We start from the raw sequence: 20,538 nt of genomic DNA on the forward strand, positions 1-20,538 counted from the left end.
ATGTGACATAGGGATTAATTTTTATTGACTAACTTTCTGTTGCTTCTCTTTTATGGCTAACTGGCTCTTCAGCTGTTCCACCAGGTTCTTCAGTGTTACTGTGGGTGCTCTATTATTTGCTTCTTTCTGGACCTCTAGTTCAGTTTTTACATTTGCTAATTCCATCTCCATCTGAAATAACTTGTTCCTCAATCCATTTGCTTCTTCTTTAAGTTGTTGCACATCAACTGTGTGCTTTTCCTGAAGCCTAATAAAAAATAAGCATTAATAGGGTACACAGCAATAATTAAGTTAGCAAACTCCAAATAAAAAACAAAGGGCATGATGTTATATTTTTTATTATTGTTAAAGCAAATGATATAGATTTGGAAACAGCAAAACCAGACTGAGTGAAAAAAGGAGGCCTCCATTTAATAAGAAGATTACTTAAGAAGATCAGCAAAATGAGATTAGAGCATCTCTCATTTTAATTCCTGGCCCCAACAGGTAAAGCAAGCATCATACTTATAAACAGGGGTTGTATTTTTATGAGCTTAAACATGTTAGGCACAAAGCCCAAATGGATATGTAAGCGGACAAAAAAAACCCAAAACATAAACCAGCAAGTGTAACAGTAGCTTAAAGACAAGTCTCATACCAAGACCTTGAACATTCAATACCTTGAACACTTTATTTTTCACTGAATGACACAAAGCCAACAACGGAAAGGCATTTTTTCAAGCCACAGTTTTTCATTGTTAGCCCCAATGAAGGGCTACAGATTAAAAATAACATACAATTACCAACCACAATAGCTCTTTTGAGTTAGTTTTTTTCAGTCAGATTTTATATTGATCAAAAAATATGTTCAAGTTGATAGACTAGTCCTATAGCAGCAATGCATAATCAACTTGGTCCAATCCAGTTGTGACTTACATTAATAGTTTGAAAACTTACTGGGCTCTGATAGTCTCAAACTCTTTGACTTTCATTAAAGTAATTAGTTTTTGTTTCTTCAAATCAGATGATGTTTTCTTTAATTTTACAACAAGGGAAGCAAGAGAATTATCCTGTTCTGCTACAGTTCGCTCCATTTCAGCTAAGCGGAGAAACTGTTTGTTGCTAGATGATAACGAAGACTGTTTCACTAGCTCCTGTAAAACAGAACAAATGCATGTGATAAACAGTTCTAGCTTTAAATCAAAGGTAAGCATTAGTGACACATTTTAAACTCAATTCTGAATATAAACAAGCATCAATACCTAAGAAGTTTAGTTACTGAGATGTGATTCTTATTCCACAGAGAAGCAGTCATGCTGGTTTAAAAAGAGCTTTGTGCATCTAACAATCCACAGAAGAACCAGTTGAATAGAGATTTCACCTTATCATAAAGTGTCAAGAGAAAACTTGAATTGAAATGGGTTAGTTTAACATAACCATGAATTAAAAGAACAGGAAACAAAATATAACTCTCTTTCCTAGAAGTCTCTCTAAATTAAGATAACATGAAAATTGCTCATATATACAGAGGTGGTAACTTTGGTTTTTTACACTTCTGATGAGCCTGTTGCCAGTTCTTTAAGGAGTAATAAAATAAATCTGTATCAACCACCCATTTATTTTCTGTCATCATTTATTACTTATTTTTGACTACAAACCTATTCTTTTTAGCAACAATTTTAAAAATCTGGGAAAAATTTCACTAATCCCATGAAGACACATAACTCACCAAAGCAGTCTGTTTGACTTTATTAAGGGAATTATCGGTATGCAAATTTAACTTCTGTTGTAGAACTCTAAGGTCTTCCTCATTCTTCTTTGCTGTTTCCTCTTGTTCCTGTTAGTTCAAAATAAAAAATCTACTGATGCACACTACTCCAGAAAGTCACAAAACTACAGGACTTTCATGTTGATTGTTCACACACTGTTCAGTTTTGCTCACCAAATTTTCCTCTAATCTTAAAAATTCTTTTCTTCTTGCTATAATGAGTGATTTTCTTTTTTTTTTTTCTTTTTTAACACTATTGGAAAAAAACTATTATTGCAGTTTTAAGCTATGTAGCAAATAGTAGGATGCCACAGTACAGGAGCTGGAGAGCAAAACAGTTGGTGTCAGTCCTCACCAACTATGAAAATCAATATGGATAATGATACCCATACTATGTAATTTTCAGGTCTAATTACTTTGGACTATAGTGTCATCCCCTGTACTGGATGTCTGCTAGCAGACAGAGCAAAGTAGCCTTATTTTTAGACTGCATCTCCTGGTTTAGTTCCAAAACAAAAAACTAGATTTCTCCTGGAATAAACAGCTACACATATTAAGCAGAGCACATTAAGTGAAGACAATAGGAAGGCTGCTTCGGAAATGTGTTCCTGTCCAAACACACTAAAACTGATGCATGTTTAATCTTGAAGTACCTCTTAGACACAAGGTTTGCACTTTAAAATACACTTTAAGGTTATAAAGAATAAAGAATATAAAGTATGCTTAGATATATTTTTTTATGCTTTGAAATATGGTTTCATCTAAAATATGCTTTAAGAAACCTGTTTTCCGTAAGTGCATATCTTTCCCGTACCTTCCAAATTCACTACAAGATGCAGTCCAGAGATCATTGTTGCAAGCACTAGAAAATTCCATATAAATATACAATCTACTGAAACCACTTCACACAGCAGAATTTTAATATTCTTCCTGTCATACTAATTTAATTCCTAGACAGGTATCATATACACAACCTCTTAACTAAGCAATTCTCCTATTTTAAGAATTCTACATTAACTTTCTACATAAAAAAATTACTAATTTTCTCTGTTCTGTTACCTCTGAGGCAAGAAACCTTTTAAGATGTCATTAGCAATGAAATAAACAAGGAAACAACTAAAAGAACTTAAAACTGGAAGAAATTTTGTTCAAAAAGTTTAACTACCTCTCTTGCTTTAGCAAGCAATTGTTGGTATTTTTTTAACACTTCTTCCTTTTGATTTAATCTTGCTTGCATATTTGCAATGGTCTGATGAACAATTTTTGCAGTGTGATACGATTCTGGATCATCTTCTTGTTTGCTTAGTTCAGCCATTATTTTCTCTCTTTCTGATGTTCCAGGTAACTGAAGTCTTAGTTCATTTATAATTTTGTCTCTCGATATAACATTTTGTTCAGCTTTCCACAGAGCAGCTTCCTTTTCTTTTAATTTCTAAAACGAAAGGCAATTGTTTCATTTTCAGAATTCAAACACTAGAAAAAGATCTTACTTAAAAAAAAAAAAAGTATCAGAAACACTTGTTTAAATGGACTAATAAAAAGTTTGGCTCTCTGTCCTGACTGTATGGGATTACTCTTAGATGAAGAAAGTCCTAGAATATCATTACTGTATCTTTAAGTGTTATTAGCTTGGCACAAGAGACACATACAACTCATTTTAACATTAACTCAAGAAGCTAGTGTTTTTCAAATTTCTTAAGAACCACAAAATATCTTCTATAATAGAATTTCAATTTTGCAACCCGAAACGATAAAAGGATTTTGCTATGCTCCTTGTTAAATTTGATGTAACACTTGCTAAATTTAACTAGCCATTCAACTGAATTTTGTGCAGCAAGACCTCTTAAATGAACTAAATGAACATTGTCAAATAGTTAAAAATTTTCCTTGATAATTTGTTCCAATGGAAAAAAAAAAATCGTATTAGTCATGGAGTAATATTACTTACATTTTCTCTGTGTGAAATACTTCTAAAGGATTGGACACATGTGACTGACATTTATAAAAAGAAATGTATTACTAAAAAAATTAAAGGGCACAGATATACAAATTTTGTCCCTTCATATAATAACTTATACATTTAATTACCTCCTCCAGTGATTTGCAGGTTGCCCTAGTTTCCAGGACTATTCGAATATGCTCCTGAATCTTTCTCAAAGCCAACTCTAGTTGTTGTGGGATTGGCAGACTAGAGTCTGGAACTGATCCTGCAGCCTCTTCAAACTGCACAGAAAGATCCATATTCATGTAATGTGACAGATAAAAAACGTGTGCTTATGAGGCTGTTATCAGTTAATTCAGTGCACGTACCTTTAGAACTGTATTAAGGGTTTCATTTTGTTGATGATCATACTGGTCTAATTGGCGCTGCAGTTCTACTTCCCTCTGGTCCCAAGACATTTGCCTTTCTTCGTGAAACTAACAAATGTTTAAAAAAGGTATTCTATTTATTGAAGGCAATGGGAATTTTATAACTCAAACAGAAAAGAAAGAGATAACAAAATGTAAAATGCTCAAGTGCACTACCGAAAAGAATTTACCAGGAAGAATCCTCCTTTATAAAATCAATTAGAGAAATAAGCAAAAGGCTTTTTTTCCAACATCATGCAAAAATACATACCTTGTTCTGCTGAACAATTTCTTCTTCCAGTGTGTTGATTGTACGTTCATATTCAGAAATTATATTATGCAAATACTTCACCTCTTCCTTTTGCTTGACTAACTCTCGATTGAGTTTCAGTTCCTGCAGACGGAGTTCCTCCATCTTCATATGCCATTCAATTACCTAGTAGTGAATGATACACTATTTACCAAGCCCACAGGCCAACAAGATGCACCAATGCTCTGATTTTGAGGCAGTATAGCACTTATCCAATAAAGAGGGATAAAGAGGTTCTGCCTTTTTAAGCTACTTCACTTCTCTTGAGTGACAAGGCGTGCCAAGAGTATGAAACTCCAAGAATGACGGAAAACTGTTGCAGACAATTGGAGAGGCTACAGGTTTCCCTACACTCGTGGAATGCATCACAAATAATTTTCAGATGACCTGACTAAGCTATACCCTATACATCTGTCCAGACTGAACAAAAAAAGCAGGCAATAAGTTTGATTGACTTTTCTAAAACAGCAAAAAATTTTAAAAGCCATTAAAACTGCACATATTAAAAAATACACATATACTAAGAATAACAGACATATTTATGTCAAAATGCTCTAGAAAAATTTTTGAAAACGAGCTTAAAACTAAAACATGCCAAGAGCACTACAACCACTGCTTACATGCAGACATCTTTAGTCATTACAGATATAATCATATCATGTACTACAGTGATCCGGGAGAAAAGCGAGAAAGCCTTATTCAAATTTCAAGGCAACATTGCTTACAAGAGCAAAATATGATTAAGTAGAATTCCATGCGTATAGTAACGCTTCTGACCATGACGCCTAAATTATTGCCCCAAGATTTATTTAAAAAGACATGGGTTTAAAGTGAAGTCTTCAGTGCAAGCTCATGGAACAGAACTTCTGAATGCTACTGTTTAATTTAATTTCACTCATAATTTAATTCAATTTATAACTTAATTCGACTGAACATAACTGAATACATAGCCTCTACATCCTAAGCCCCTTAATTGGGCACAAATTAGTAAATCCGACTGTGCTGACTTTTACAGGGCAAATAACTAACGATGTATTGCTTTTTCAAAATAGGAAAACAAGAAATGATAGCTGTCATATTCTAAAAAAGGGTATTTTGAAACATTAAGTACTACATTAAAACAGACATTCAGGGAACAAGCTGAACTGAAATTTAATTTAAATGCAGATCAAATGAACAAAGCTATTCAAAGTTGTAAAATAGCAAACCTTTTGAGCTCCTCTTGTATCCTTCAATGCACTTAATAATTCTTCTAAACTCTTCAGTTTTAAGTCTGCCTCTAATGCTCTGTTTTCTGCATTTCGACGCTCCTGCTGGGCATGCTGAACTTCTTCCAGGACCTTCAGTTTGTCATTCTGTAGCTGAATAACTGTTTTAGAGATTTTTTCTTGCTGTGCTAAAGGCAGAGCACCACTAAACTGTCGTCGCAAAGACTGAACTGTCTGTTGTAGATGTTTAGCTCGATTTCTTCCTTCCAGTCGGGCAAAATATAAGGCTTGCTCTTTCTCATCAAGCTTCTGCTCTAAACGTAGATTATGGATCTCCACCTTCTGTAATTTCGATTTAAGCGTTTCCAACTTGCCTACAGCAAAAGATTCACTACCCTCAAGGGCTACGATACGTTGATGCAGTTTTGCAATAACTGCTTTTTCATCTGACTGTGCCTAAGAACAAAATATATAGAATAAATTTATTTTTCCTTCTAAATATGTAATTGCAGTGTATATGTAAATATAAGCAAGATTTTAAAAAATGTTTTATACATTGCACGTATCTAATTTCATAGATAAGAGAAAGAATTAGCCTCTAAACCCAGCTTTTTATCTTTCCACTACTGCTTCTACCACCATATCTTAGAAATACACATTTGCAGATATTAATCTTAAAAACTGTATCTTTCCAAAACATCAGAAAATGAGGAAGAAATATATACCTAAACTTAGATAACATAGTAACATAAAAGCTGACAAAAGTGTTGTATTTCAGGATTCAAGCCATTCTAGAACATGAAAACAAATCCCAAGAAATTGTTTCAGCTAGTAACAAAGCAATATAATAAGACTACTACAAACCTTCAAGATTTACAGGACATTGCTTGTCTTGTAAAAAAGAATCAAACTTTCCCGATACTATACTTAAATATTGACCATGAGCTATTAATCCTATAGAAATAAACATTATGTAATATGGAAAAAAGCTCTGGATCTGGAATAGCTGTACAGCTAGAAATGGGAAAATGGAAAAGGGAATAATTCATAATAAAGAACTCTTGAAAGGTTATGTCAATTACAAGGACCAGCTTGCTACGACACTTCTGAAATGCTTTTGCAGTTTCCTACTTCACTGTAGAATTACTTAATTTCATCTCAATTCAAGGGAAAAAATCCTCTTAATAAAGATATAATTTTACCTGGTAGTCTAGAATTTCCATTCTAAGAGATTCCACTTCCTTATCTCTGTATTGTTGGCGTGCCTCCAAAGCATCAACTTGCATTTTTGCTACATCAGACAGTTCCCTTAACCTTGCCAGAAAACAAGAGTATTGTGTCACTTGAAACCACTGAATAACTTATGAAGTTCTAAGTAGAAGATGCTAAGAAAAGATGCTTAGGATGTTTCCTCATATCAAAACAGTTGAAGATTTTGTTCTTTTCAGCATACTCTCTTCTACTACTCAGAGTTCTGTTATGAAAATTCCTTAGCATTGCCTCTCAACTTTTTCTTTGTTGTCACTCCAGGACATAAATTCTTAAGAAGTTTCATTCTCAATTCCTTTCTGTGCTTCTCCAAGTCTAATAACCCATTTTCAGTGCAAAAAATCCCTGCAAATAACCCCATAGACTTTGCTATTTTAGGAATATAACAGGATTACATTGTTTAGTCAAAGACAAATGTCCATATTAACATACCTGAAATGGTCAGGTTTTCAATTTATGCATACAAAGTTAATTTCCTAAGTAAATGGTAAAAACAAACACGCAGTTTAATTTTCAAGATATCTATGACCTTTTGAAAGTAAGAGTTGCTTTCCAATTTCTTTTATGATATTTTCATACATTGAAGGGAAGTTGTAGCACAGAAATAAAGCAAACCTTAATTAACTACTTCTAAAATACTAGTAATGAGTATCTAAACGCACACTTATGTCTAACCAGGCCAGAACTTAATTCCTTGTTCAAATAAAAATGAAGGAAATTACCTTTTTTACAGTCATGAATTAAATGCTTTGTTTTTAATTCAAATTTAACATATATAAATGTCAAAAAATTAGGCATTGAAAAATATCTGCTAGTAATAAATAAGTAGTGTATTAAGTTTATATAGCCTAAATTTCTGCATGCTTCAGAACGCACTGCATTCAAAATGTTACTTCAGGACTTACTTCGATACTTCAATCTTGAGCTCCATCTCACGCTTTTCTAGGTCCATTATTTGTTGTCTGTCTGCATCACTTACTGCCTTACTCACACTCTTTGAAAGTTCATCTCTTAATTCCTGTTCCACTTTCTGTGCCTCAAGGTTGATTTTGGTGAGCTTAAACAAGACAAACCCAGAAACAACCAAAATGTTATCCTAAGCACACAACCACTCCCAACTCTACAAAGAAAAAGCAGTACCACAAGTATATATTCCTTTTTAGGCATTACATTACAATGGTCAGCTGTGCTCCCATTTGCTTAGGCGTCTTTTTGTTTGCAGCAATGCATACACATAGGAACAGATACACCGGTTGGCACAGAACAGGGTTCTAAATTAAACACAATTTTTACAAGTGAATTTCTTAAAACCATTATGCCAATAACTCACTCTTAAACTAAAGCAAGAAAAAAAAGAAAAAAATAAGAATATAAACTCTTTAGGAAATGAAATTTCATAATTAAGTAATATTCTTTCAATCAGACTGATTTCAAGTTGATTATTAAATACCAAGTAACCAACATTTCAATTCAAACCAAAAAAAACATGAAGAAAAGATAGGTATCTGAAAAGCATTAGGCAACACAGAAAAGCCTCACAAACTAAGTTAGCAAATATAGTTGTGGCAGGTTAATCTGATACCACTCCTTTATAAAATAACTGATTTTCTAAAGAAACAAAAACATTGCAGTATATTTTATTAGCTGCATTTCACATATTTGAGGCATTAGTTATCTGGAAAACTAACTGTCACGTTGAAGCAGATTTAGGAGTTTAGAAGGAAATGTCTAGTAAGCTTCTAGTTACTTTTTTTTAGAAATGTCCTGCGCATGCAAAATTGCAGTTCTTAAAGCCAGCTATATTTTACATAATAAGCTTTTTTTGCCAATTTTGATACCAAATACATTAATATCTTTTGAAAAGCTAAAAAATATGCTTTTAAGATGTGTCAAGTTATGTTGCTAAATCTCAACAGATTTACCTCAGCAAATTTTGTTTCCAGTTCAAAATTACGTTCTTCTATTTGCTTTACAGTATTCCTTAGATGTTCATACATTCGTTGTGAATGTTCTGCTCTCTGTCTTTCATTTAGTTCCTTCATTTCCAACATTGTGATTTTCTTAGAAATGGACAAAATCTCACTGTTGGTTATTGCTTTTGTGGCCTTGTCCATGGCATTGTCATCCCCTACATTAAAAAATATTTAAATTAGGGAACACACAGGCTCATTCAGCTATGAAAATTATTGGCATCATGAAACAGAACATGAGTTTTGCTTTATCTCTGTCAGGCAAACTTTATGAAAACACTTGTATTACTTTTTTAAAATAGAGGCATGATTATCTTGCCTTATTACATGCTTGAAAAGTCTCTAATGTGAATAAAACATTATTATGAATTGTAAATAGGTATACACGTAACCAAAGTTATTGAGACGGATAACTATTTTCAGTGTAGACTTTGACTTTATCCTTAATTCAGCTAGTAAGTGTTCAGGTAACTTAATTTTAAATCTCTAAAAGAAACATGTGGATGAGTTCCTCTTGAAAAATGGCAATGTAAATTGTACACAAAGAAGCTCCAGCTATCAAGAAAAAATACTTTGTTACAGAGTATGAAAACAGGAAAAAAGAAATCATTTTCCTGGCAACCTATGAAGTACTCTGACTGACAATGAAGGTAGAACACATTGCACCTTATTAAAAAAAATAAAATCAGAGGAGGTTGCTTTACAAGTTCCAGCTTTTAAAATCTTGATCCAGTAACCTAAGAAAAGTCAACATGGAACAGTATCCAGCAAAAAAATACAAAATTTGGTTTTGGTCAAACACAGAAGTAAAATGAAACAAACTAACGAAAAATTTCACCAAAAACATTTAAGACCATTACTGACAGACACAAAATAGTTTTGACTTTGTTGTTGTTTTAAGATACATACATTTTAAAATGTCTTATAGTATTGTTTTTTCACAGGACATGCCATTTGATCTTTAACATTGCAATACAACTTTCATACTTGCCCAGTTTAGTCATCTGCTCCCAAGCCTGTTCTACAGTGTGAAGTTTCTCCTTCGTGATCTCCAATTCTTGATTCAATAAATTTATCTGTGCTTTCAAGGATTCATTCTCACGCTGTATGGCAAAATTTTACAACACAACAGCAACATTAACTGTAGCAGACTTGATGTTTTACCTATGCACAACCCACAGTCTACACATGTGGCAACAGAAGAGCTTAAGTTTCATCCTAACTGTAAAAACACTAATCTGCTCTCTTTGTTGTATCTTACTGTCACCTATATGAGGTCTGACAAAAAATACCCTGAGATTCTGCCTGTAACTATTTAACAAATTAAGAAAATCAACTACAATCATCTTCGAAGTGGCTCCCTTCTGAGTTGACACACAGCTGCATACAATGCTGCCAATGTTCAAAGCAATTCTACAGATTTTCTAAAAGGCTGTTGAGGATCTCCGTCATTTTTGCTTTCACATCTTCTACCGAAAAAAAAATGGGTTACTTTGAGCACCTACTTGGATCTTTGCGAAGATGGAGACAGGTCTGGGGAATAGGATGGGTGCTCAAGCACAGTGATAAAACTGCTTCAGGGACAAATGTTGTGGGCTGGTGCACACCAACATTTTGCAAGCAAAGGTAAAAAAAAGTCTATATTTCAACACACGTCCGCTCATACCCAGTGAAATGACTGAGTTGAGCCTTGTTTCACTGTGACAGTTAAGAACATGTTCCATAACCATCTCTTTGTCTCTCCCTTCTCGTTCTTGGTTCCTGAGTTACAGGGTTAGTCTCAGTTTTTTTGCGTCAGATCTCATATTAATGTGAATATTTATCATCAGTGACTGTGATTCCTAAAGTGTCTTGAATTAGATTATGTTTGTCATAATAAACAAGTCATTAACAGTGCGAAAGAAAGAAGTATTTATGGAGGATATTTCATTTCACATGAGATACTTTACCTTGCACAAAAATACATTTGACACAAATTATACACTTCTTTTAGTTCTTTTAGTCATCCAATACGATGTCAAATGTTATTTTTGTAACTGTTCCTTCACTCCCCCAAAGAGAAACACAAAATTCCACATTAACCAGTAAAACAAATCAAACACTTCAAGCTAATTTTCAATTTTTAGTTTTCTAAATACATTTTTAGTTTGCTATTGATAAATGATTCTCTATCTCTATGCAATTGCTAAAATAGGTAATGTAACTTTTCATACACAAAATATTTCATATAATACAGAAGGAATCATTCACTTTCTATCTAACACAAATGGACCCATCTGTTCCCAAGCAAAAAAATTAAATAGTTCAGTAAGTTCACCCACCACACACATTTAACCCTTACTAACCACAAAAGCCCAACAGACAGGAACATGTCATGACCTTTCACCACTGGTTAAATTACTACTTTCCAGGACTATTATTTCTCACATGAATGAAAAATGGGAGGTAGTTACAGCTTTGAAGACACCTTCAAGGTTCTTGAAAAGAAGCTCCCTTCTACTTGAGAATAAAAGTTCAAAGGAATAATTACATATTTGCAGTCCTTACGACATTTTGCAAACACAAAATGAACACAGTGAACAATCTTTTATTATTTACTTTTTTATAGAAGTAAAATTTCATTCTTTTAAGTCAGGAATCAGTAAGAGCATTTACTTTGAAAGTGTTTGGAAAGCTTTGAAAGTGTTTTGAAAGCTTTGAAAGTGTTTACAATCATTCTACTTTCCTTATAACCTCCAAAACTGTAGATGACAGCAAATATTCCTTCTGCCAACCCTGTTTTGGTAATCAAAGAGCTAAAAATTCTTTGTGAGGAAACATACCCAGAGCTTAAGTTAAAAAGCAATCAAACAAACGAAAAGCAAAACAAACCAACCAAACTCACCAAAACAGTAACACAAAATGCTTTTATGTGTGCCTATTGAAATAAAATCTGGGACTTTGTGCATGTTTCTTAATCCACTGAAAAATATCAGGTAAGAAAATTAAAATTTGATAGCAATAGTAACACTGGCTCCAACATCTTATAACCACTATGGAACTATTGCAAAGAGCAGTTAAAACACTGGGACTTCTGTCTTTCTTTTAATTGAGAACAAAAATGAAAGCAGAAGGCACGTATAATAAGGTGGGTTTTTTTTCCTTACACTTCAAACATAATTCAAATATTACCTCCACATGTTCCATGTTTGTTGTCTGCTGGACGAGCAAGTTATCTTTTTGCAACATATCTCTGTATTTAGCAGTTAATGCATTATACTGCTTATTAGCCAGTTCTAGCTCAGACAATGGCACACTATGATCCAACACTTTTTGCAGAGCTGCAATCTTAAAGTTAGCCATTTCCTATGAAATAATCAACACAATGGGTTACTAAGGTCTGCCAAAATTACTCTATGGAAAAATAATACCATTTAATATAATTCTTTACAACATGACACTGGCTTATTTTACTAAATTACTGTCCATCTTTACAAATTGCTTGCAATAACAATTGGCAAAATTTCTCTGGTATTCCAGTTGTCTGGGTAATTTTATCAATAGTTGCCTCTTAATTCTAAGGCACTGTCAAAAACATATTTTATAAAAATGAGTTAATACAGGCCCTGGTGATCTGCAAAGCCAAAAAGTAAGATTAGGTTTCATATGACATTTTCAATAAACAGAACTTATTGAAGCAAATCAGAAGAGGAAAATTGACAGGTTTTGTATTATGATGCTTATTTTACTACAAAGAATGTTTTCACACAATTTATAAAAGCATTTAACAAGCATTTGGGTAATGCATTCAAGAAACTAGTATAGTACTGCCTCCATTTAAAAAAGGTGTATTTATTGCCAAAATGTAAAAATAAAAATGTGTTATTATTACAATAAACTATACCTTGAATCGTTGCAAGTTTCCAATCTTCCCTATAACTGCAGTCTCCATATGTGTTATTTCACTCCTGAGTTTCTCATTTTCTTGTCTAAGATGCCGTTCCGTTTCAAGTAAAGTGGTATACTGCCTTGTTAGTGACCTTTCATTAACTCGTAAAACAGTTATTTTTCTATTATTTTCTGCAAGTACTTTTTTTGTTTCATCAGGATCCAGCTGAAGTGCATTGAGTAAATTCTGTGAAATAATTTGTAGCAAGATCTTTGTACAGAAACAGGGTAAAACTCTAATACACAGACAAGGTTTCTTGTACATTTTTAAATCCATGTGTAAAAATTATATTGATCTGTCTGAAATAATTTCTTTTTGCTAATAAAACATATACACACACTCAACACACTTAAGCATACAACAGTCTATTCTAAGAAAATAAAACGTAAGCCTTGAAAATCATTAGTTTCTGAGGAATAGAAGCTAAATACACCTGACTGACCAACTGGAATTTTAGTTAATGCTGATATTGTCAAAATTTAGAACAAAAATAATTCTCTGCACACATTGTCATCAGTTTTCTTTTACAAGAACCAAAACAAACATATTGGAACAATTTTCTACATGAAATAGAATTCCCATGGTTTCTAACAAATGCTAATAACATCCTACGTTGAGGATCAAACCAGTACTTGTAAAGTAAACACAGGACACCACGTAGGAAACATGCGTGTATTGAAGTCTCTGTGTGCACACACGTGTTTGCATGCAAGAATAAATCCAAAGAGGGTGTAGGAGGGGCAAACAGGAGAGAGAGAACTACGACGACTCTGGTCACAGAAGGCATATAAGCTTTAGCTTTGCTGTTGCACACCGCAGCTTGCCAAGAAGACAGGGAGGAGAAACTGGAGCTGTAAAATCCCAGATTCCTATGAGCCTAATGAACCAAAATAAGCAGATAGCTAGAAAAAAATTCTGAGTCCTGGAATCCTGAAGCCATGAAAAAGTCTAGTTCTGTGAGAACTGGCAAAGATTTGCTTTTCTAATCAAGAAGTCTGCTTTTCATAAGATTTTAAAAGCACCACATTTTCATCATTCACAGAGAAATAATTTCAGAGAAATGTTTAATCTGAAAATGTTCACCTTACCCTAACAAAAATTGCATACTAAAAAAAATTAATGCTAAATCGTACTACATATTTCTTATCTTTGAATGGGATATATTTCTGGAAACAAAAATATTGGGAAACAGTAATTTGTTAAAAGGCCTCAGCCATACTTTGACAGCACCATTATCATAATATTCCATTATATTTTAAATTAATTTAAAAACAAATCCCAGAAATATCTTAATCCTGATACAATCTACTCCTGTGACTCTGGCAATGCAGAATAAGATACTGAACTAATTAAGTAAGATGGCAGGAGATCAGCGCTTCATTTTTTAAAACATACAGCAGAAACATCTGCAAAACAATTTCAAATTAATTTAAAGATGTAATTGCTTCAGGATACAATTATTTTGCAAATCAATTAGTTATGAACACAACTACAAGCAAGACCATGTGCAACTACAGTCATCCCTCAGCAGAATGGTTAGAAATCAGCTGTGTTAGAAATTAGGCATCCACAGCCCTTTTTAACACCTTGCCCTGCGTCTGATTCTCTAAACGGACATGTGTGTCCCATGTGTTGTCTCTCATATTTGGCAGCTTCTGGTATCTGCCCAAAGGCACCTGAAATTATCTAAAATCGCACAATGTCTGTGATTAGGCATCTGCATCAATTCCAGGAATTTTCAAATATCACTTTCTTCAATTATTTTCCCTTTTTCTTAATAGAATGTTGAATTCAGTCTTGGTAGAAATAAATGAAAATAGAAAGACGAATTCTGTTTCCTGGAGAAACAGAAATCAGTGAAACGCTGATATACAAACAGCATTCAGCTGTTCAGCTTCAGAATTTTTCCCATTGTCCTTTCATCCTCTGTGCAGACGTAAGCACTTCCTCACTGCTAGACACCATGAGCCTCAGCACTCCAATCAAGTGCAACCAGTAGGACCCACACCTCAGGTGTGTGTATGTATCCTCCTGGAGCGATTTCTCACCAGTGCATAGATTAGCAGACTGCATGGAGGTGCACAGGTACACATAACACCAGAGCACCCCTGTGGGTACACAGAATCTCAGAGTACGCATGAGGTGTGTGCACACAGTGAACTTACACTCTCAGGAAAGAGAGTCTGTGCTGGTAACCTGAAGGGGTCAGGAAGTGAATATAACTGTGTGAAACAGAATCACAGAATCACAGAATGGTTTGGGTTGGAAGGGACCTTAAAGATCAACAAGTTCCAACTCCCCAGCCATGCACAGGCACAACTCTCACTAGAATGCGGATGTGTGGGATGAGAAATGCTTGGGATTAATTCCTGAATGTTGCTTAAGAGATTTTTAGGTCTACAGTAACATTTTGTAAGTGCCTTAATATTGTGATTTACTTTTTGTATTGTTAATACTGATTCTGAATGTATAGTTCACTGATTGCCAGTTATTTACATTCCACTAATAAAAACCAAAATAGTTTCCTTCTGCTTTTATTTGAATTTAACAGTTTTTCCATGCAACATTTTTACCGCCTAAGAAATTATAGTATTTTATTGAAATCTCCGCTCTGTTTAGTAAAACCTTTTTAAAAAATGAAAGCAACAAAATTACTTACAGAGTATGCCTTTATTTTTGTAGCATCCTGTTCTTTTTGCTCTTCTAGCTTTTTCTTTTCCTCCTTCATATTTTCTGATTCTTTCTGCCAGCTTTCCTTTTGACTAAAATAGTAATTAAACATTTTCATTTAGAATGATAAAAGACTTGTTTAAAACTGTAACTAAAACAGCAACCCTGAAATATCGCAAATGACCGTATTTATTTCTAGCAGTAACGTAACTTGAAAAAGACATTATAACTTGTAGATGGATTACTGAAAAACTGTCCCCTCTGTCCAGGCTGCCGTTAGATTTAACGACAAAAAAAAATCTTAAGTTAAAGTGTCTTATCTGCTCTTCACAGACGTACTATAGTGCAGAAACAGAGATGACATACTTCCCAGAAATGTATGGGATTAAATCTGCTTTAAATCACACACTCACATTTCAAATTAATTAGTCTTGCATATGTCTTCATAAAAATAGGCAAAGTTTAAAACTGTGCAAATAAAAATATTTCCTCTTTAAGTACCTCTCCGGAAACTCCAAGTTTCGCTTTTATAGTAAGGGTAACAAAAATCATACAGCAATTACCATGCTGTGAGCCTGGAAATGGGCCTTTGCTTTTTGAAGCAGACCAGGCCCAGCCGATTTCAGCAGGTATGCACAATTGTGTCAAATAATTTGGCTGACAGGAGTTACAGACAGATAAAATGGTTTGGCAAATAATCAATGACTCTTTCCATAACTGTTTCTTTTGCCTGAAGCACTTGCACATTCATTAACTAAGAAGGACAACTTGCAAGGTGAGCAAGACTTCTGCAGTTCCTGAGAGACACAATACCTAAGTTGATTTTGAAGTATTTTTAGTTTTTCATACAGAATGGTACAGTATCATAAGGAAAAGATTACACGCTCATCCTGGGAGAATTCCTCACAGCATAGCTGGCTTTTTCTTTAAAAGATGATGGTTCCCATCTCCCTCAGGAAGTGGACAGAATTAAACTCGGGCTTCCCATATCCAAATTCTGCATTAGAAATCAGAGTTCTAAACAAAAGTCAGTGTCTGTAATATTAACTTTTTTTTCAATGGGTTTGCAAATCTTGCCTTCTATTACATTAATTTTATTTCAGATGCATAAAGAACGTGATTTCCCACTGTACTTTTCCACAGTGAAGAACAAACAAAAACAAATGATGCAGCTTCACTTTGGCTCAAACTACTCTCCTCTATCCACTTCTATTTCTTTATTTGGAAACAAATAGTCCTACAAACTCTCTATACACAGCTAATAAGGAAGTTTATGCAGACTGCATAAGATAATTTAGGCTTGTTTAAACAAATAATCAAGGATATTTCAGAAGTAGTCTTCCCTCTTCAAAGAAGATCTTACTTTGTTACATAATGGAACAAAAAGGAGGAAAAGGTAAGAAAATGCTCTGAAAGCAAGTCCTTAGGGGATACCATGTAACAGAATCTTCCCCAATAAATTAAATCCGCAACTAATTTGGAGAAGGAGCCTTGAATTATCAACGTGTTCCAGTCATGGAGGATACCTAATTTAATAGTAAATGACGCAGTATATTATAGCTTTCAAAGTTTTTAAAACGCTATAGTTTTAATGTCTCAAGCAGAGATAATGTTATCTGAGAAGTCATAACTGACAACAGAACAAAGAACAAACAGAAGGTCCGAAAAGATAAAACAACCTTATTCCAAAAGCTGTTCAGTGACTGTTCATTCCAATCCAAAGGCATAAAAAACACAACTAACAGTCTATTAATTGAAGAAACCAAATCACCAGATCCACCCTTATGCTCCTAATAGATGAAAATCCTCCTTTTCCATAAGAATTTTATAGAAATTAGATTCAATAAAGCATATAAAAGAACTAAGAGTCTTACAGAAAACCAGCTATTGCAATCTGACTGCATTTGCACAAGTTTTCTTTTTTTTTTCACCTCACAAAAACTGTTAGGATACTTGAAAGCAAAAGAAAATGAGACTGAAGAGTCCTTAATACCAGGTTCTAATAAAATACAAGGCATTGGATGCAAAATGCACAATGCAACCCTCGTTATAAATTAAGTCCAGCAGAAAATATTTTCTTAAAGAGTTTTTTAATCTTCACAGGCCTGAAAAAAATATATGAAGTCCATATCCAAGAAAAGCAATATTTATGTCATTAAACAAAGAACTACTTCAACACAGTAGCAAATCTGGTATTCAAACTTATTTTACATTTAGACAGTTTAACTTTCATAAGTCAGAAAAGAGAACAATACCTTTGATATTCTTTATACAGCAATCCTTGTTGATGACGAATTACTGCAAATTTTCGTTTATAGTTCTCCACTGCATCTTCTAATTGTTTAAGTAACTGTTCTTTATTTTCCAGTTCCTAATGATTATTTTCCAAATAAAAATATTTAAGTTATTAATATAGGTTTTAAACATTAAAAGATTAATAAAAATGCCAGTTTTCCTTGTGTTTTTCATGACAGATGCTTCTGTCATGAACCACGTGAACTGTGGACAGGAGATCTGTATTTTCTTTAGAAGCAAGAGATGAAAAAACATCCAGTAATCTTTGGCATTCATATCAATAGGTGTGAAATAGTGCATAATTGCACTGTGGATTACAGCCCTCAAAGTTCAAAACATCATGACATGCTCCTGGCCCATCAAGAATACTAACTCAACATCTAACTAGAAAGCAATGTTTTGTTCTCATGTTCGCAAACGCTCTTCTACTTTATACTCATATAACCCTGAAAAATACTCCCTAATCAACAGAAGTGAAGTGATCAAAGACAGAACAAAATAATTTAATAATAAATAGATGAGCTCTTTTTAATCCAATTCTCAAAGAATCAACTCTTTTTTACTATATGCTTACCTGCCACACTTCCCATGGGAATCATCAGCTTTAGTTTCAATGTATTTATGCCTTTTCAAAATGTTGACATATTTTTGACAAATAACGGAGTGAAAATTCATATGATAAATAAATAGAGACCTTTGCTGTATAGAGAAAAACCGTTCAGGGCAGGATTTGCACATGCAGTAAGAGAGAATTTCTCATAGGAAGAGTGCAACTGCAGAAGTAGATGGAAGAGGGGGCAAGTACATAGATCAAAACTGAGATTTAAACTAAAAAAATCTGAACTGTTGTCAAAAATGTAATTAAGTACTAGCTTCCAGGTGTACAACACAGCAAAATACCTACTGCTTTAAAAAAACAGAATAAACTGAGGAGTTTAATGGATATCAGAAATTCAAAATAATTTTGGAGATTTGTCCCAAGTCCATACATGGCATGCTACTATACTTTGGAGGAATCAGCTATATATTACAAGTATTCTTCATATGAAGCAGTAAAGGAATTACCTGTATAAGATGTATTAAATATTCATTCAGAGAATTAATCATATTAACGCTGGAAGGAACCATTCCTTCTGGAAGGTTCACTGTTCGGAAGACAACGTTGGCACCTTCTGATTCACGTAATAAGGAAATTTCATTCTTCAGTTCTGCAATCTAAAGAAAAGAAACAAAATCATAAAGTGACCCTTGGTAGTCAATTAAAAAAAATCACCAATTTTCCAGCAATGGAAAAATCTATTGTTTTCCTGTGCTACATCAGTTGTTATTAACAACATAATTAACTTCCAAATATTTTGAAGCAAACACTCTTTAAAGTAACACTTTAAAAATGCTGCAATTCCATAAATCGTTAAACGTATAATATCCTAAGTCAAATTTATCAAACTACTTCAGTAATCAGGGCACCTTCACACATCTGAGGATTTTTCCATAGTTTTATTCCAAACTGTTTAAACCACAGCACATTTCTATTCTTTTTAAAAAGATAAAGTTTTGCATAGAATTATTGCAGTGGTTATTTGATGGTTTATTCTAAACAAATCTTTGCCTTTTCATTTAACTTCTTAAAACCTCTCTGTTTCTCCACCCTAACAATACATAAGACACTATTCTAGAATATTAGTTACTCGCAGATCTTTTTGAATCACCAAATCTGTGGTGTTGATAGTTGGACTTGATATCTTCGAGGTCTTTTCCAATCTTTATTATTCTATGACAAATAAGGACAAATTCTGTAAAGGGGCTGGAGAACAAGTCTTATGAAGAGCTGCTGAAGGAACTGGGGTTGTTTAGCCTAGAGAAGAGAAGGCTGAGGGGAGACCTTATTGCTTTCTACAACTACCTGAAAGGAAATTGTAGAGAGGAGGGAGCTGGCCTCTTCTCCCAAGTGATAGGTGATCGGACTAGAGCAAATGGCCTCATGTTGTCCCAGGAAGGATCAGATTGGACAGTAGGAAAAATTTCTTCACCAAAAGGGTCATCAAGCGCTGGAACAGGCTGCCCAGGGAGGTGAGTGGATCACCATTCCCAGAGGTATTTAAGAGACAGGTAGATGTAGTGCTTAGGGATATGATTTAGTAGTGAACAGGTATGGTTGGGCTTGATGATCTCTAAAGTCTTTTCCAACCCAGTGATCCTGTGATTCTATGATTCCAAATAACAAATGCAAGGCTGCTGGCTTTTTGAAGAAAGAAGTCTATGAGATTTTTTGGGCACAGGTCTACCCAAAAGACAGGCATGCTTGTTGTTCAACATGATAGGATATTCTAAGGACAAAGTAATATTAAGAAGATCAAGATCTGAACTTCAAATGGATGAACTGGTAGATCCAATACATAAATTTAATTAAGATTTGCATAATTACACTTTTTACATAAGCTAAATTCAGTATCATATATTGTGTGGTTTTGTTCTAAATCAGCAGCCATTTTTCAAATACGAAATTGTATAATATAAGTTGTATACCTTTTCATTTGCAGTTGCCAGCTGATTAGAGAAATTTGCTGCTTCTTTCTGAGTCTGTTTCAGTTCCTGTCTTAATTCTTCATTTCGTCCTGTAAGCTGGTCAACCTGGGTTTTCAAGTGCACTTGAACATCAAAGTTTCCTTCTGAATTCTTTGACTCCATTGCCTAATGCAACAAACATTTAATTAGCAAAATAGAGAAGAAGCGCAGGAACCCTTTGTTTTTTCATAATAAACTGGAGCCCTCAAGTTTAGAATACAAGAGAT

The 20,538-nt window shown here is 33.9% G+C and overlaps 1 protein-coding gene across 2 annotated transcripts in view; it reads right to left on the reverse strand.

Moving 5' to 3' along the window:
- The window catches only part of CEP290 (centrosomal protein 290), a 51,529-nt gene that overhangs the window by 16,215 nt on the left and 14,776 nt on the right, over positions 1-20,538 (reverse strand). For both annotated transcript variants that reach the window (XM_054066461.1, XM_054066458.1), the window contains exons 20-37: positions 20,273-20,437; positions 18,812-18,961; positions 17,707-17,822; positions 15,441-15,543; positions 12,737-12,967; positions 12,025-12,198; positions 9,845-9,956; positions 8,806-9,011; positions 7,789-7,940; positions 6,817-6,928; positions 5,615-6,070; positions 4,368-4,532; positions 4,058-4,165; positions 3,836-3,970; positions 2,913-3,179; positions 1,709-1,816; positions 937-1,133; positions 34-247 (exon numbers count right to left, since the gene is read on the reverse strand). In XM_054066461.1, coding sequence (XP_053922436.1) covers positions 34-247; positions 937-1,133; positions 1,709-1,816; positions 2,913-3,179; positions 3,836-3,970; positions 4,058-4,165; positions 4,368-4,532; positions 5,615-6,070; positions 6,817-6,928; positions 7,789-7,940; positions 8,806-9,011; positions 9,845-9,956; positions 12,025-12,198; positions 12,737-12,967; positions 15,441-15,543; positions 17,707-17,822; positions 18,812-18,961; positions 20,273-20,437 — 3,171 coding nt within the window. The remainder of the gene's footprint in view (positions 1-33; positions 248-936; positions 1,134-1,708; positions 1,817-2,912; positions 3,180-3,835; positions 3,971-4,057; positions 4,166-4,367; positions 4,533-5,614; positions 6,071-6,816; positions 6,929-7,788; positions 7,941-8,805; positions 9,012-9,844; positions 9,957-12,024; positions 12,199-12,736; positions 12,968-15,440; positions 15,544-17,706; positions 17,823-18,811; positions 18,962-20,272; positions 20,438-20,538) is intronic.

Source organism: Cuculus canorus, chromosome 1 (assembly GCF_017976375.1).
Source record: "Cuculus canorus isolate bCucCan1 chromosome 1, bCucCan1.pri, whole genome shotgun sequence".
NCBI classification, from domain to species: Eukaryota; Metazoa; Chordata; class Aves; order Cuculiformes; family Cuculidae; genus Cuculus; species Cuculus canorus.